Raw genomic sequence first — 18083 nt, 5'->3', positions numbered from 1 at the left:
GCTATGAATATATTCTGTCAGCTGTGTCCTTGTAAAAGCCCTTTATATTTTTTATGGCACTTGGTATTAACCAAGTGACATATAGCAATCGCAAATTCTGTCGGTCTGTCTGTCTGTCGGTCCCGGTTTTGCTACTTTAGGCACTTCCAGGTAAGCTAGGACGATGAAATTTGGCAGGCGTATCAGGGACCGGACCAGATTAAATTAGAAATAGCCGTTTTCTCGATTTGACCATCTTTGGGGGAATGGGGGGCCGTTAATTCGGAAAAAATAGAAAAATTGAAGTGTTTTTAACTTACGAACGGTTGATCAGATCTTAATGAAATTTGATGTTTGGAAGGATATTGTGTCTCAGAGCTGTTATTTTAAATCTCGACCGGATCTGGTGACATTGGGGGGGGAGTTGGGAGGGGGAAACCTAAAATCTTGGAAAACACTTGAGTGGAGGGATCGGGATGAAACTTGGTGGGAAAATAAGCACAAGTCCTAGATACATGATTGATATCGTGTCTCAAAGATCCCGACCAGATCTGGTCTCATTTGGGGGGAGTTTGCAGTGGGGGAGCCTAAAATCATGGAAAACGCTTAGATTGGAGGGATCGGGATGAAACTTGGTGGGAAAAATAAGCAGAAGTCTTAGATACGTGATTTACATAATTGGAACGGATCCGCTCTATTGGGGGGAGGGGTTAATTCTGAAAAATTAGAAAAAATGACGTATTTTTAACTTCCGAAGGAGGGATCGGATCTTCATGAAACTTCATATTTAGTAGGACTTCGTAACTCAGATCTCTTATTTTAAATCTCAACCGGATCCAGCGTCATTGGGGGGGGGGAGGAAATCTTAGAAAATACTTAAAGCGGAGAGATCAGGATGAAACTGGGTGGGAAGAATAAAAATCTGTCTAAGATACGTGACTGACATAACCGGACCGGATCTGCTCTCTTTAGTGGAGTTGGGGGGGGGGGGGTAATTGGGAAAAATGAGGTATTTGTAACTTACGAAAGGGTGACCAGATCTTAATGAAATTTGATATTTAGAAGGATCTTGTGCTTTAAAGCTCTAATTTTAAATTCCGACCGGATCCTGTGACATTGGAGGGAGTTGGAGGGGGAAACCGGAATTCTTGGAAAACGTGAAAATTAGGGTTTTTTATCTTACGAATAGGTGATCGAATCTCAATGAAATTCGATATTTAGAAGGAATTCATGTCTCAGAGCTCTTATTTCAATTCCCGACCAGATCTTTTGATCTGGGAGTTTGGGGAAATCTTGATTTTGGGGGAGTTGGAGGGGGGAAATCTTGGAAAACACTTGGAGTAGAGAATCGGGATGAAGCTTGGTGGATAGAATAAGCAAATGTACTTGATACGTGATTGACGTAACCGTACTGGATTCGCTCTCTTTGGGGGAGTTGGGGGAGGGGTTCAGTGATTTGGCGATGTTGGTGCTTCTGGACGTGCTAGGACGATGAAAATTGGTAGGCGTTTCAGGGAGCTGCAAAAATTTACTTGATAAAGTTATTTTCCCAGATTTGACCATCTTACGAGTGGGTGATCGGATCTTAATGAATTTTGATATGTAGAAGGACATCGTGACTCGGAGCTCTTATTTTAAATCCTGACCGGCATTAAGCCTCTGATTTTCCTTTTAAATCAATCTATTGATTCTTAGAATTTTGTTAGAGCTCATACCATATGAGCTCTTGGCTCTTAGCTCTTCTTGCCTCGTCACAAGTGCCATATAAGCTCTTAGCTCTTGTTCTTAGTGCTTTATGTATGGTCTTTTTTCTTTTATTAAATAAAAAAACTTGTTTTTTTTAACTGAAAGTAAGGAGCGACATTAAACCTTAAAACGAACAGAAATTACTCCGTACATGAAATGGGTTGTCCCCTCCTCAGCGCCTCGCTCTTTACGCTTAAGTTTTTAATTGTTTTAAAAATTAGAATTGTGTCTAAGAGTCAAACTTTAGGGTAAAGAGCGAGGGATTGCGGAGGGGAAAACCCATTTCATATACGGAGTAATTTCTGTTCGTTTTAAGCTTTAATGTCGCTCCTTATTTTCAGCTAAAAAAAACTATTTTTTTATTTAATTTCTGAACGTTTTTGAATTAATGCATGTTTGATTTTGGCTCTCCGCGCATAAATTATTAATATGAAATTTGCATACTAATTCATTTTTTGGCTAAATGGCTTTCTCTTAATTTTGATCAGACGATTTTGAGAAATAAGGGGTGGGGAAGGAGGCGTTGCCCTCCAATTTTTCGGTTACTTAAAAAGGTAACTAGAACTTTTAATTTTTAACGAACGTTTTTATTAGTAAAAAATATACGTAACTTAAGAATTAACTTACGTGAAAAAGTTTTATATTCTTATATTTTTAATATGTACATGAGGGGATTTGTCCCCTCGTTAATACCTCGCTCTTTATACTAAATCTTAAGTTTTGTCCCAATTCTTTAAGAATGACCCCTGAATCAGAAAGGCCTTAGAATAAGGAGTTGAAATTACTAAAAATACTTTAGCACAAAGAGCGATGTATTTATCTCCTCCTAAATACCTCGCTCTTTATGCTAAAGTATTTTTAGAACCCCTCATATGCTTAATAATCTTTGTTCGTTTTAAGTTTTAATGCTACTCCTTACTTTCAATCGAAAAAACTTTTTCATGTTTATTTTTTCATTGTTTTTTTTATAGTAATGCTAGAAAATCCTGCGCCCTTTTCATTGAGTTTCTCTTCCCCCAGGACATATTCCTCCAAGGAAAGATCCTCCCATATAGTTCCCTCCCCTCAACCCAACCCCCCAAACCAAAAGAATCCCCCTGAAAACGTCTGCACACGTCCCAATAACAATTACTGTATGTAAACACTGGTCAAAGTTTGTAACTTGCAGCCCCTCCCCCAGGGACTGCGGGGGAGTAAGTCATCCCCAAAGACATAGTTATTAAGGTTTTCGACAATGCGGAACAAAATGGCCATCTCAAAATTTTGATCCGTTGATTTGGGGAAAAAATGAGCATTTTTTTTTGTCACTTAAAAAGGGCATTAGAACTTTTCATTTCCATTAGAATGGGCCCTCTTGCAACATTATAGGACCACTTGGTCGATACGATGACCCCTGGGAAGAAGAAGAAAAAACAGACTAACAAATACACACGTACCCGTGATCTGTTTTCTGGCAAAAAAAAATACGGAATTCCACATTTTTGTAGATAGGAGCTTGAAATTTTTGCTGTAGGGTTCTCTGATACGCTGAATGCGATGGTGTGATGTCGTTAAGATTATATGACTGTTAGGGGCTGTTTCCCCCTATTTTCCAAAATAAGGTGAATTTTCTCAGGCTCGTAACTTTTGATGACAAAGACTAAATTTGATGAAACTTATATATTTAAAATCAGCATGAAAATCTGATTCTTTTGATGTATCTTTTAGCATCAAAATTCCGATTTTTAGAGTTTCGTTTACTATTGAGCCGGGTCGCTCCTTACTACAGTTCGTTACCACGATCTGTTTGATTACTAATGACTGTTCAGTTGAATCGGAAAAAAATTTCATTTTAAAACAAGAGCTAAGAGCAATTTCAAAGCAATTTAAAAGCAATTCTTATGATATCATATAAGCATTTTCTTATATGTTGTTATTAGTTGCATAAACAAGAGCTAAGAGCTCACATGGCACTTGTGAAGAGGCGAGAAGAGCTAAGACCCAAGTGATCATATGGTATGAGCTCTAACAAAATTCTATGAATCAATAGATTGATTTAAAAAGGAAAATAAAAGGCTTAATGCCGGTCAGGTTTTAAAATAAGAGCTCTGAGTCACGATGTCCTTCTAAATATCAAAATTCATTAAGATCCGATCACCCACTCGTAAGTTATAAATACCTAATTTTTTCTAATTTTTCCTCTCCCTTTAGCCCCCCAGATGGTTGAATCTGGGGAAAACGACTTTATCAAGTCAAATTGTGCAGCTCCCTGACACGCCTACCAATTTTCATCGTCCTAGCACGTCCAGAAGCACCAAACTCGCCAAATCACTGAACCCATCCCCCCAACTCCTCCAAAGAGAGTGAATCCCGTACGATTCTGTCAATCACGTATCAAGTACATTTGTTTATTCTATCCACCAAGCTTCATCCCGATTTCTCCACTCCAAGTGTTTTTCCAAGATTTCCCCCTCCAACTCCCCCCAATGTCAAAAGATCTGGTCGGGATTTGAAACAAAAGTTCTGAGACATGGATTCCTTCTAAAGATCAAATTTCATTAAGATCCGATCATCTATTCATAAGATAAAAATACCCCAATTTTCACGTTTTCCAAGAATTCCGGTTTCCCCCTCCAACTCCCCCCAATGTCACAGGATCTGGTCGGAATTTAAAATTAGAACTTTAAAGCACAAGATCCTTCTAAATATCAAATTTTATTAAGATCTGGTCACCCTTTCGTAAGTTACAAATACCTCAATTTTCAAAACTACCCCCCCCCCCCCCAATTCCACCAAAGAGAGCAGATCCCGTCCGGTTATGTCAGTCACGTATCTTAGACAGGTTTCTATTCTTCCCATCCAGTTTCATCCTGATCTCACCGCTTTAAGTATTTTCTCAGATTTCTGGTCCCCCCCCCCAACTGCCTCCCCCCAGTTACGCTTGATCAGGTTGAGATTTAAAATAAGAGATCTGAGTTACGAGGATCTTCTAAATATGAAGTTTCATGAAGATCCGATCACTCCTTCGTAAGTTAAAAATACGTAATTTTTTCTTATTTTTCAGAATTAGCCCCCCTCCCCAATAGAGCGGATCCGTTCCAATTATATAAATCACTTATGCAAGACTTCTGCTTATTTTTCCCAACAAGTTTCATCCCAATCCCTCCAATCTAAGCGTTTTCCATGATTTTAGGTTCCCCCACCCCAAACTTCCCTCAATGTCACCAGATCCGGTCAGGATTTAAAATAAGAGCTTTGAGACACGATATCCTTCTAAATATCAAATTTCATTGAGATCCGATCACCCGTTCGTAAGTTAAAAATACCTCATTTTTTTTTTAATTTTTCAGAATTAACCCCTCCCCCAACTACCTCAAAGAGAGCGGATCCGCTCCGATTATGTCAATCTTGTATCTTGGACTTGTGCTTATTTTTCCCATCAAGTTTCATCCCGATCCCTCCACTCTACGTGTTTTCCAAGATTTTATGTTTCCCCCCTCCAACTCCCCCCAATGTCATCAGATCCGGTCGGGATTTAAAATAAGAGCTCTGAGACGCAATATCATTCCAAACATCAAATTTCATGAAGATCCCAGCACCCGCTCATAAGTTAAAAATACATTTTTTCTATTTTTTCCGAATTAACCGGCCCCCCACTCCCTCCAGATGGTCAAATCGGGAAAACGACTATTTTTAATTTAATCTGGTCCGGTCCCTGATACGCTTGCCAAATTTCATCGTCCTAGCTTACCTGGAAGTGCCTAAAGTAGCAAAACCGGGACCGACAGACCGACAGAATTTGCGATTGCTATATGTCACTTGGTTAATACCAAGTGCCATAACTAGTTTTATCTGAGAAATAGACCCTAGTTCTAGGTCCATAGTTTCTTTGAAAGCTTGTTTGTTTGTTTTTTTTTGGGGGGGGGGCTACTATTGGCCATGATTCACCCCTTACTAAGTTGCAGTTAGTACTGAAACCATGAGGAAAAGGCTGCCTTTGGGTTTCTTACTGATAAGGTGAAGTAGTATGAGAAACTGCAATATGAGAACATGCTTGAGATCTTATTATTCTCTTTAAGTTTTTGCCGTTTTTATCAAAAATCCTATACTTTCTGATTTTTGAATTTAATACATTTTTAGGTTTGTTTCTACCCCTACTTTCGACAAAATTACCCCTTTGACTAACATCAGAGTAGAGCTACTCAAGAAAAAATAAATTCATTAAATGGTAGTTGCTGTCCTTAACTGAAATGGTGATGATTTTTATTAGAAGATGTTAGCTATTTCTGAATAAACTGTCGGTTCTTTACTCAAGAGTCAGTTGAATCCTCAACATTTCTATGCGACACCCACAGGACCGCACCTAGGGGTGGACGAGTCAAGGTTTGACCCCCCCCCCCCGGAATTCTTGTCTGACTCGTAAGAGAAGAATTTATTTAAATTATCAAACAATTATTTTATCCCCCCTCCCCAAAAAAGGACTTTCGTACGTGCCTGGTATTGCAATAGCTAGTGTACAATTTGGTTCTGATTGATATTCTGAGTTACAATTTTGATAAATTCTTTTAGCTCTACAAATCTTATTAACTGGGGCACTCTGGAACAAGAGACAAAAAGGGGAATAGTTTTTCAACTGAACACTGTGTTTAGTTTGGTCACTTGGACGTCTTTTCGTCCCTTGTTTGGCACCATTCGTCAATTAACGTTTGTAATTTGTCCTGCACTGAAAATGCATTTCCTGCAAAAACATAGAAAAAAGAAAAAACAACATAATTGATAGATAGATAGATCAGTGTATTTCAAAAGCCCAAGGGTGGGATGAATCCCACCAAAAGGTATGATTCAACAAAAAAGATTCATACAAAACAAGTAGATCACCAACAAAACAAATTACAAAACGCTGAATGCATAATCTGCCAATCAGGTAACTCTTAATCGTTTAAACTTTTTTTCTTTCTAAACATTTATCTATAAACAGTAACACACTCGAATTATTTCGGTTGGGTTACTAATTTGTAGAATACCAGGAAACAGTAAATCAATCCCATGTAGATATTTTCCCCGTAAATTAAAGAGCACCGGGCACTTCCGGTGAGAATGGTTCAAACTTTCATTCTCATCTTTACAGTGGGGACAATCATACCACCCTTCAGGAACACTCTCTTTTTGTCAAACGCCTTTGGCCTGCTCTGGATTGGAAGGCAATTTGTCCTAAGAATCTAGAAACTTATTGAATCTATCGACATTAAGCGATATAAAATATATTATCTTCTTTTTTTTATTTTGCTCTTTTAAAACAGACTTGGTATTCAACCTCAAAACTTTAAAGTTTTTTGTTCGGGGGGGGATTTTTTCGGTTAGGGGATCATAAAAAAACTTAAACGCATCAAAAATATGTTTTGTTTATGCATATATAAATATAATAATATATTTATATAGTTCATAAATTTTTATGAATTAGACAAACATTTCGGTGGGGGGAGAGAGGTGAAACTCCCTACCCTCCCCCTGGATGCGACCTTGACATACAATGCACGTGTTCATTGTATGGATTCTTAAGGCCGAGATGTCGTTTTAGCCGCGTGTTGTTTTTTTTTTTTTCTTGTTTTACTTTGTCCCTAGTTACGCAGATTTGAAGTTAACATTGTCGTTTTTTAAGGTATGGAACGGCGGTTCTTTCGTTTACAGAAGAAGACCCTGAAAGACGAGTGGACCCTATGGCCAAAGTTTTCCCCAAAGTCACCAAGTGCACATTCCACAAATATGGTGCTTCTGGAACAGTCCAGCGTTTCGATGGACTGTGTGTACTACCGCTAAATATTGTTAATGAAAAAATCTATGTTTTTATGTGGTTTTGGTTCATTATTGTCGCTGTCCTCACCGGACTTGCATTGATCTACAGAGCATTGATTGTTATGAGCCCTAAAGCTCGTCAGTTTTTGCTAAAAAACCAGGCCCGACTGTCTAAACAAGCTGACATTAATTTGATAAATAACAAATGCCTACCTGGAGATTGGTTTGTTTTAATGCAACTGGGAAAGAATATGGAGCCGCTGATTTATATGGAGCTTATTGGGGAGCTATCTGAACGACTCCAAGGGAAAACCTCTGTTTAAGGCAATCTATTTCTTCTGGATCTGAAGCTAGATATTCCATTTTATCGATTTTTAGGGTTTGTTTTCTTATTAGGCATTATTTTAATTCTTCTGAAATTTTTAGTGTTGTGCCTTTAAGTGTGTGCTGATAATAGGGTTGTACTCAAATTTCTTGGGGGGGGGAGTGAAATATTTTCCAAAATGTACCTATTAATTAATATTTTCATGTGGTTTTTCTGTAAATCTGTATAAGTGAGATCTCATTTTTAAGCCCAAAGTTTCAGTTTCAAACTGTGGCCTCTATGTTATGGGTACAGTTTTGACTCTAGTAACTGATTGAGGCATTTTATTTCTGTATTTTTTATTTATTTGGGGATTATGCGCAATATTGAAAATTTGTCATGCTAAAAATTAGTGGTATCCTGCATTTTTGCTCCCGCTGAATTCAAAAACCGAGTTTAAAATGATCGATAGATTTTGGTCTACAATGACAAATATTTTAAACCCTGCTTTTTGCGAAATTTTGACGTTTTTGAATTTTAAAACAGCAAATCGTGACTAACTAAAAAAAATTCTTGAGCACTTTTGTATGGTGGACTCAACAAACGATTTTCTCTAGTACCCATAGTTTTTACACAACGAATTGTAACAGATTGTTGATTTTGCTTGTATTTCAGACAAGAATACGCTTTAAAAAAATCGTCACTGAAAAACCAAGGGTACTAGCAAAAACCTGATTCCATTTTTTCATCCAATTTACTCCAAAAAATACAGTCCAAAGCACCTAAATTTATAGAAAAAATTGAAAATGATTGGGCCAGAAACAGTTAATTGAAATATTCTGATTGAATAATCCAATTCGGCCTCAAATGTTGTATATATATTAAGAGTTTTCATATTTTTTTAGTTCCCTAAACAAAGAAAAGTTCATTCAAGACAAAATTTCCTGAAAAATATTTCTGGTTCAAATCGAAAAACAAATGCATTTTGTTTATGATTCCAAATTTTCCTGCATGTCAATTTCAATATTTATTCATTTGTCGTTGCAGCTATTTTCTGTCATATACTATATCCATAAATAAGGGTTCAGTCTAGGTGCTCGGAGGCAGATCCCCCACCCCCCTCTTGAAAGATGAAAATATCATAATTTTTGATTTTTTTTTTCAATGGCTAGGAATCATTCTTTACAGCCTCGCGCTCCCCTCCGCCCCTCTACAAAGGAAATTTTTTTGGTGACAAGCTATTCTTTTTACCGAATCTCCAATCTAAGCAGTACCTTCTTTGTCTAAATATTCTTCCTTTTGTATTGTTCGTATGCTTGTTATATCACTCGCTTTTAGTATTTCTTGGTTGCTAAATTACTATGTTTAATGTAACTCCTTACACGCACAACATACCATTTGATTTTTTTTTTTACTAGAGTCTATTGAGTCTAGTTATAATAATCGATGAATCCTTGAACGTTATTGACCTTCGTTGCTTGTATTAAACGCTTTTTTGTTCTTTTTGATTTGCTATACACTTAAGAAAAAAATGCTATAAACAAAACGTCGGTATTATGCGTAAAGTTCGTACCTTAGAAATCAAAACTACTTAAATAATAGCTAAAAATGGTTTGCTTAGCTGTTCTCAAAGAGAGGATCAAAAGGGCAACGTGTATTAGGAAGGTCAGGCGTGGTGGAACATATATTGCCCTCCAGAACATCTTCCGAGAAGAGAGGTTCAACAGGGTAACGTAGATAAGGGAAATCAAAGTGTATTTGAATATACACTACTCTTCGGCAAAGTAGATCAGGAGGATTAATGTATGGTTGAACATATACTCTTTTTCTGAACATGGGCATAATTTCAGCATTTTGATTAAGAATGAGTCACATTTTGGGGTTTGGGGCGTACCGTTCAATAGAAAGAGGGGTTCCCAGGGGTCCTCCCGCGAAAGTTTTTTGCAAGCTTAAACATGTTTTTAAGCTGCCTGAAAACTTATTTTGAGAAATTATTTCTTATGGATACCAATGACGTGGGCCTGCCCTGAGTCTTTAATAGCGTATTTTCTCCAACCGGTAATAAAGAAAAGTTGCTGTTTTGCAAAGACGTTAATTTAAGAAACGTTACACAATACATAATAAACACTACCCGCTCGTCAAAAAACCAAAAATTCAATTGGCAGTAGTGCTTCCGCACCGTCCGGGGGTAGAGATACACTGACGGATTCTCGGCGCTTCCAGCGTTAATGGCGTGTATCTTTGGATGCTTACCATGCCCTATTAAACTTAATTTTTGCAGTAGTTTCCAAATTATTTGAAGGGGGCAACGGCCACCTCTCCCCAAATGACCCCTATGCTTCTGAACCTTTTTTTAAGAAGTTTTTTTTTTTTTTTTTTTTTTTTTTCTCAGAAGTAGAAAATGTCAGCTACAGCCTGCAGACGTTACAGAGATGAAAAGTCTTGACAATGAACCAAGTATGCAAATAGCCAACGGTATGCGTGGTTCTGCTAGTCATTGCAGTTAATTAACTGACTTGAATCCAGTAACTGAGAGTTTTCTGAAGAAACAGTTAAAAGTTGACCTTAATCAGGCACATAGGCTGGAATTTTTTTAGGGGGCCCCTAACGAAAATAATACTTTTGGGAGGGGACAAATAGTAAACGACATTTTATTCGATAATTTTAATAAGAATTGCCCAGAAATTCCAAAAAAATTCAGAGTTCGAGGGGTGCTTTGAGTCACCCTCCCCCTTCTTTCCCTGCTTAGGTCCTTGACCTTGATAATATAACTTTGGAACGGCGTTACGAAATTTTCTCTGCCGAGTCTATCTGAAGTACAATGCCCTTCTGGCACTGATTGAGTTTAGAAAAAATGAAAACCTTATTGAAAATATTAAAAATAATATACTATTTCTTTTGAAAAATTAATTCCGGCTTAGATTTCTTTAACATAAATTTTCAAAGTTACTTTTGAACTTCAAAGTCCGAAGCCCAAACGGTAAATAGTAAACTGTGTTTTCATTAGGATCATCATCTACGGTTGTTATTTTTCTAAATTTTTTATCGTTTAAAGAATTTTCTCAGAAAACAAGGTTTAAACGCTATTATGGAAAGCTGTGTAATAAAGAGGCTCCAAACAGTGGCTCGTGAGTTAGTTCTGAATCTTGGTGGCATCCCCACTTTACCCTATCTTGACTGTGACCCTTTTTTGTTAATTGGAAGGTTTGAAAAATACAAGTGAAATGATTTGTGTATGACTGTCTTAGGTTAATCTGACTACTTGCATTTCTTTCACGGTAATCTAGTGTGCAGTCTTAAAATTCCTGGACCTCTTTGTCTAAAGAGTAAACGCCATATATCTTTATTTACAATACTGATTGTATTCTTAATGCTTAATACTTTCGAAAGTTTGTTTTGGTTTTGCCTATGACAAAGGAACCAAGTATGCTTTAAGTAGGACTACAGTTAAAAGGGTTTGTGTAAGGGCTGAAATCTACCCATCGATATTTTTACGATTTAGGAAAATCTGATGATCTTTTGCCTCAAGGTTAGATTCTCAGTATTCGAGGGGCAAGGGACCTCAATTTGGCTACTCCCTCCTCCAAGGAAAAATGTCGGCTATAGACCAGTCAAATCCTAACCTTTGACTCTATTCATATGTTTTCAGGGTATATGCTTCTTAAAATTTCTTGTGATTTAATTGAATCTTGGTCGTTCTTTTTTATGCATGCACGCCATAAGTGTTGTTTCATCTGATTCGTATGACCTTCTAAATATCCTCCTATTCCCTTTAATTCACTCGCTTTTATTTTCTTTTGCATCAAGCTTCCTCCATAAACAGTTCATATCGTTATCGTTGCTATTATTTCCGATATTATGGTTACTATGATTCTCACTGTGTTGAATTATTTACTATTGTTTTGATATGTGCTTGTGACTGTCTTATTGTTTTTGTCCATATGTAATGAGATGTCTATATTGAAATGCTTGAGTGTTTCGAAGAGCACTACTTTAGAATCTGTCAATGCATTTTGGTCTATTAATGTATTGTATAAATTTATTACGGCATAGAAAAATGCATGCACGTCAGGGTTGCCACCACGTCAAAAATAAAATGACTTAAATCTTAAGAAAAATAATAAATAAATGAACAAAAAAGTCTTCTTGAAATCATTAGAAGAAGTGCAGTTTTTGATTTCTATGTCTTAAAAAGAGTTTAAGATAGTTTTCCTCAGAAAATTTTAGATATTGTAAATGGAGACCAAAAGAATCCCACTACTAATTTTGTTCTTAATCAAGCGTTTGTCAGCCTCTTCCATCGTATTTTTTAGATATTCTTACAATTCTAAGAAGAAAAAAAAAATCAGTAATAAAAGCAAAAAAAAAATGGCTAGGTTTTCTAAGAAGTAACTAAAGATCAGTTGCCAAAATAAAATCTCTAGGCTATGAAAAAGAAATCACAATAAATAGTGACGTATCACTAGGTGTGGCAACCTTGGAGCAGGTAAAAAGAAACCTGGGATCTAACAAGCATGGTTCCAATAAATGATGGTAATAAGATTCATATAAAATCAATTGGTTTCACCTACTTCTAACACCTTTGGGAACCTTCGCTGCTGTGGTGGAAGAAAATGCCCAAGGAACGCGCCAAAACTCATGCTTTCGATATTAGATTACTAATTATTGCATCTATACTGTACTGGTGAATTGGGTTTTATGGTTTATATAGTTTTAAAAAATAGAAAAACTTCAGAAGCTCACAGGAATACAATGGGACCAAAAAAGGTTGATCAAGTTGAGTAATTTTGATCGTTGAAAAATATATTATGAGTTTTTATATTAAACTAATATAAAACTAATATTAATTATACTGATATAACTAATATTAATTTAATTATTATTATTGATATTAGTTTTTTTTCATCCCAATTCTATCACTTTCTTCCAAGTCATTATCTCCCTCCATAGTATGAATCTTCTTTTGAGTAGAAGCTGGTTTCTTTATCTTTTTCATTTTTTTTTTTAAGTTTACATCGAATATGAAAGTGTGTCAACGCTATGATTCAGTGTCATTTTAGTATTTCACTCTTGGAAAAAGAAAATCGCAATATCTGATATGTATAATGTATAATTCAAGGAGATGAAACACTTAGACTAGATATTCCTTATGCCATTCATATAGTGCCTACGTGTGCCTATATACATATATATATATATATATATATATATATATATATATATATATATATATATATATATATATATATATATATATATATCAGTTCATTTCGAATCTGTTTCTTCTGCTTTTTTAATGATTTTCCATTCTGTGCGATCTCAACAATTTATCTCGGCTTTTCAGTTCAATAGCACACCTACATGCGTCTAAATGGCTTAGTCTTGTTGATATAGTGCCTTGCTTGTACCGTAAGTCTTATTGTGTATGAACAAATTGAACAGACGTTGCTGGAAAAAGTGCCATTACTTGTGTCTGAGTCATCCTATTTTGTATATTCTACTCTTTTTGTTTTCATCTGTTCTCTTTTGTTTTCACTTGCGTTTTACAGAAAAAGACGATTATTTTGCCCTTAAAAGTAACTTTTGGAGGGGAATATAAACTAAAAAGATTAACTTTCAGAAATATACTAGATTTTACTGAAAACTTGAAACAGATTCAAGCCAATATCAGTTAAATAAAGAGCAACCGCTTGCAGTAGTTCATTTCAACTCACAGAGTGAGTCAAAAGGAAAAGGGCTGAATATTCTCAACTGAAAAGCAAACGTTTGCTGAAACAGAAGATGAAGATTTGTAAGGGGATATAAACTAAAAAGATTGACTTTCAGAAAAATACTAGATTTTACGGAAAACGAGCAAAATTATAAAGTAATAAAGGCTCGTCTTGATTGACATTATCCACCCTGCCAGTAGCAGGGATCGGCTTGGATTTGACAGCCAATCATAGCCTTCGAAATTTTAGAAGGGTATCAAGTCATTGGCTGTCCAATCATTGCTGGCCTGCCCAAAAATGACCCACCTCCTAAAAATGCTCCTGACAGGGTGAATGTCAATCAAGGCGAGGCCTATAACGGATTTGGTAAATTTTATAATGGTAAAAATGTGCTTCAAAGTGTCTGCTTCTTTAAGAGCCTTACCGATTTCCACCTTAAAAGAAAACTTGTCGTTCGCTTATTGATAATTTCTATGTTAGTTTGAATTATTAAATGATAACAAATCATCAAATTGCTATATTTTAAGAAAAAATCACAAAATTTTCACCCAAAAATAGTGGAATTAAGATGAAATGAAAATATGATAATGGACGAAACTGAATTAAGACAGTGAAAATGCTATTGGTAGCATATTTTTGTTTCATATAATTGTCAATGAAATAAATGTGTAGTTTTGTAAACTATTTACAGAAATAGTAAATGGAAAACTTAAATGCTATGCCCCAGCTTCCCGTATACTTTGGTTGGAGATAATTGACCCACGAATTGATGAGATTAGTGCCATCTTAATAGCTATTCAACTTATTTTATTGATTGGTGTTTTGAATATGAATTCATTGTATCCTTAAAATTTCATTTTACTAGCTAGATAGAGGTAATTTGATATTTTTAAATTGGTACTGTGGTGAGTTGTTTTTGGCAGTTTTGATGAAACAGCATTTTAGCTAGTTTTCTATTATTCGGTTAATTTAGTTCTAGAAATTTTGCAGTTTTGGTACCTAGTTATGAATAAATACTTGTAGTTAACTTTGATTCTACCCTTTTTGATAGATTAGTATCACAAAAATTACTTAAGTATTCTTTTTTTCCTTTGTACAAAGAGAACTTCTGTAGTACAACTTGTGTAAAGGTTAATATATAAAAGAATAAAAAAGGTTCATTAGCTCATAGGGACTCATTTATCAATGAGTCTATTTAGTTGCATGTTTTCCCTGTCAGCAGCAAGGCTCGGCTTTGATTTGACAACCAATCATAGTCTTCGAAATTTTAGAAAGCTATGAAGTCATATTAGCTGTACAATCATAGCTGGCCTGCCCAAAAATGATCCACCTGCTAAAAATACTGCTGACAGGCTGAATGTCAATCAAGGTTCAGGTTCTTCTTAATAATAAAATAAATAACAAAAGGTCCGGTTGAGAAGACAAATCCGCACGGGATGAAAAAAACAACAACTTTGAATAAATACAACATCCATACTTCACTACATGCCACTCATACAATAAGATCTTCTTTTATCCTTCAGATTCTCCATTCTCTAAAGAACAGTGCTCGCCACTCAGACGTACCTCCCCAATCTCTCAGCATCAGTTGGTTTTACTCTTAAAAATTTCCATCATTCCTTCCCTCTCATCCAATCCCAAAGATTTTCTCTAAGATCCTCCAGCTCCTTAAACTTGGACTTAAAGTGTATTAAATCCTCACTGTCCCTGCATATAGGACAAAAATATAGACTAATCCCTGACCAAAACTTCACTAAATAGTTTATTCTTTCTCCAGTTTTCACAAAATTACCCCTTACTGAAATAAAATTTATATTCTCCCAGTGAAGCACCCCCTTAAGGTAATATTACTCTCCCCATGCTTGCTAGAACTTGACATTAGCTCTGAGAGACACCGCTGTTTTTTTTTGGGGGGGGGGGGTATAATAGAATAAATTGGTAAATGTCTTGAAGTGTCAAGACTATTGGTAAAATTTATGAGGATTCAGGGGGAGGGAGCAGTCTTATCAAATTGTTATGTTTCATTTGGAGGGTGTTTACACGTGTGTTTTTTTTTACTCCTCTATTGACTGACTGAATCATCAGTGCATTTATGGATCTGTTCTGCTTCATTGTAGGATTCCTGCTGTAGGTTCCTTAAGATTGATTTATTCATTAGTGTTTAACGTTTGCATCAGCCATTGAACGGGTACTGAAGGGGGAAATGTCATTGCATATGACAAGGGTAAGACTAGTGTGAATGAGATGGCCCCACCTCCAAATAAAAACATTGTTCCTTAAAGTTAAAGACCTTAGAATAACGAAACGGTTTTGAAATTCAATCATGGCAGGAGGTTACAGAAATTATTGCTAAACAAGTGAGGGATCATTTGGATAGATTAAGATGGAAGAGGAGCGTAAGTAGCTGTGTAGGTCTCAGGCGACATGGTGCTGCAGTGAGTTGTTAGTAGTATTAGTATTACAAGACTGATGTTGTCTTAGAGAACATTTTTTGAGGCTCAATTATTGCTGTATGTATTAAGACAGAAAAGAAAAATTATCTGTGCTTTCGCGCAACCTTCCTGGTCAACCTATAGTTTTCTATTTTCTTCAGTAAAAGAAAAACTGAAGACACTAAAGGCTTGAGCAAACTTATTTTAAAAGGTAGCTTTTTTGGAGAATCCAAGTTTTCTCAACGGTAAAGTGTTTAATCGACCTCTATAGTGAGAAAATTTCTATTTCACCTAAAAAAACTGTCTCTTAAAGTGAGATAAATTTCGGGCGTAAGGCTTGCTTTATCTAGTGTATATTTAGCAGCCTGATTCTGAGTTCTGAGAAAAGAAACTGGTCAGTATCCCCTTTTTTCCAAGGAATATATTCAATTTTGAAGCCCTTTCTTGAGATGCTCAATAGAGTTACAAGTGTCAGTATTTCCTTTTAGCCTAACCATGCTTTTGTGTACGTGAAGCTGTAGGATAAAACCTGCCCTTTCAAACAGTTCGTGGTAACAAAGTATAAGTAAGGAGCGACCGGGCTCAATAGTAACCGAAACTCTAAAAAACAGAATTTTGATGCTAATAGATGCATCAGAAGAATTGTATTTTTACGCTGATTTTAAATATATAAATTTCATCAAGTTTAGTCCTACCTATCAATAGTTACGAAACTGAGAAAATTTGCCTTATTTTTGAAAAAAGAGAAAAACACTCCCTAAAAGTCATAGAATCTTAATGAAAATCACACCATCAGATTCATCGTATTCGAGAACCCTGATGTAAAAGTTTCAAACTTCCATCTGCAAAGATGCAGAATTTTGTATTTTTTGCCAGAAGAAAGATCATGGATGCGTGTTTATTTGTTTTTTTTTATGTTTTCCCCAGAGACAATCGTATCGACCCACTGGTCTTACAATTTCGTGAAAGGGCTCATTCGAACAGAAATTAAAAGTCCTAGTACCCCTTTTAAGTGAACAAAAAAATTGGAGGATAACTGGACTCCCTCCCATGCTCTTTTTCCCCAAATTCGTTGGATCAAAATTTTGATATAACCATTTTGTTCAAGATAGTCAAATTATTTCATAACTATGTCTTTGAAGACGACTCAATCCTGCTCAGGCCCCAAGGGAAGGGCTGCAAGTTATAAACTTTCGCTATTGTTTGCATATAGTATTGGTTATTGATAAGTAGGCCGATGTTTTCAGAGCGATTTCTTCTGGTAGGGGGTCTGGAGGATTTGGTTAAGTGGGAGAACCTTTCCATAGAGGAATTTTTCATGGAGAAAGAGAATTTTCCATGAAGGGGGAGCTGGATTTCCAGGAAATATTTAAAAAACAATAAAAAATAAAATAAAAAAACAATTTTTTCAACTGAAAGTAAGGAGCATCATTAAAACTTAAAGCGAACATTAATTATTACGTATATCTAGTAAGGATCTTTTTTTTCATTCGTTTCAGTCATTTGAGAATTGCTCAACTTGTGACTTCCATTTTCCAAAAAATATTTTCGACCTCTTTGGCCGTTTTGTTACTATGCTTTACAAAATCAGTTCCGCAAGCAGAAAATATTACGTATATGAGTGGGGTGGCCTCCCCTCAATAGATAGCTCTTACGCTAAAGTTTCTTTTTTAACTTTTAAAAGAGGTTATTATTCTAATTAAATAGCCTCGGTAATTCAGGAGTCATTATTAAACAGCTGGAACAAAACTCAGGCTTAGGTTATTACAAGATTATAATTAGTTAAAAAAAGTGAAATTAATATGCAAATTTTGTTTTAATTATTCATATACGATGAGCCAAATTTAAAACCTGCATTAATTCAAAAACGTTCAGAAATTAAAAAAAAAATTGTAACTGAAAATAAGAAGCGACATTAAAATTTAAAACGAACAGAAATTATTGCGTATTCTGTCCCTTCCTCAACGTCACGCTCTTTAAGCCAAAGTTTTTTTTATTGTTTTAAAAAGTAGAGTTTGTGAGAAAGAGTCAAACTTTAGCGTAAGGACCGGGGTGTTGAAGAGGGGACAGCCCCTTACATATACGAAATAATTTCATCTAGAAAAGAAGAATAAGATCCGAACCAAACTTTTGAAGCCG

The 18083-nt window shown here is 35.8% G+C and overlaps 1 protein-coding gene across 1 annotated transcript in view; it reads left to right on the top strand.

Moving 5' to 3' along the window:
• Nucleotides 1–14539, top strand: part of LOC136028789 (innexin inx2-like) — a 51420-nt gene extending 36881 nt beyond the window's left edge. The window contains exon 3 of the mRNA XM_065706692.1: nucleotides 7364–14539. Coding sequence (XP_065562764.1) covers nucleotides 7364–7820 — 457 coding nt within the window. The 3' untranslated portion in view covers nucleotides 7821–14539. The remainder of the gene's footprint in view (nucleotides 1–7363) is intronic.
• Nucleotides 14540–18083: the final 3544 nt, after the last annotated feature.

Source organism: Artemia franciscana, chromosome 7 (assembly GCF_032884065.1).
Source record: "Artemia franciscana chromosome 7, ASM3288406v1, whole genome shotgun sequence".
NCBI lineage: Eukaryota > Metazoa > Arthropoda > Branchiopoda > Anostraca > Artemiidae > Artemia > Artemia franciscana.
The sequence above is the reverse complement of the archived record's forward strand: the minus strand, read 5'-3'. Positions and strand labels throughout refer to the sequence as shown.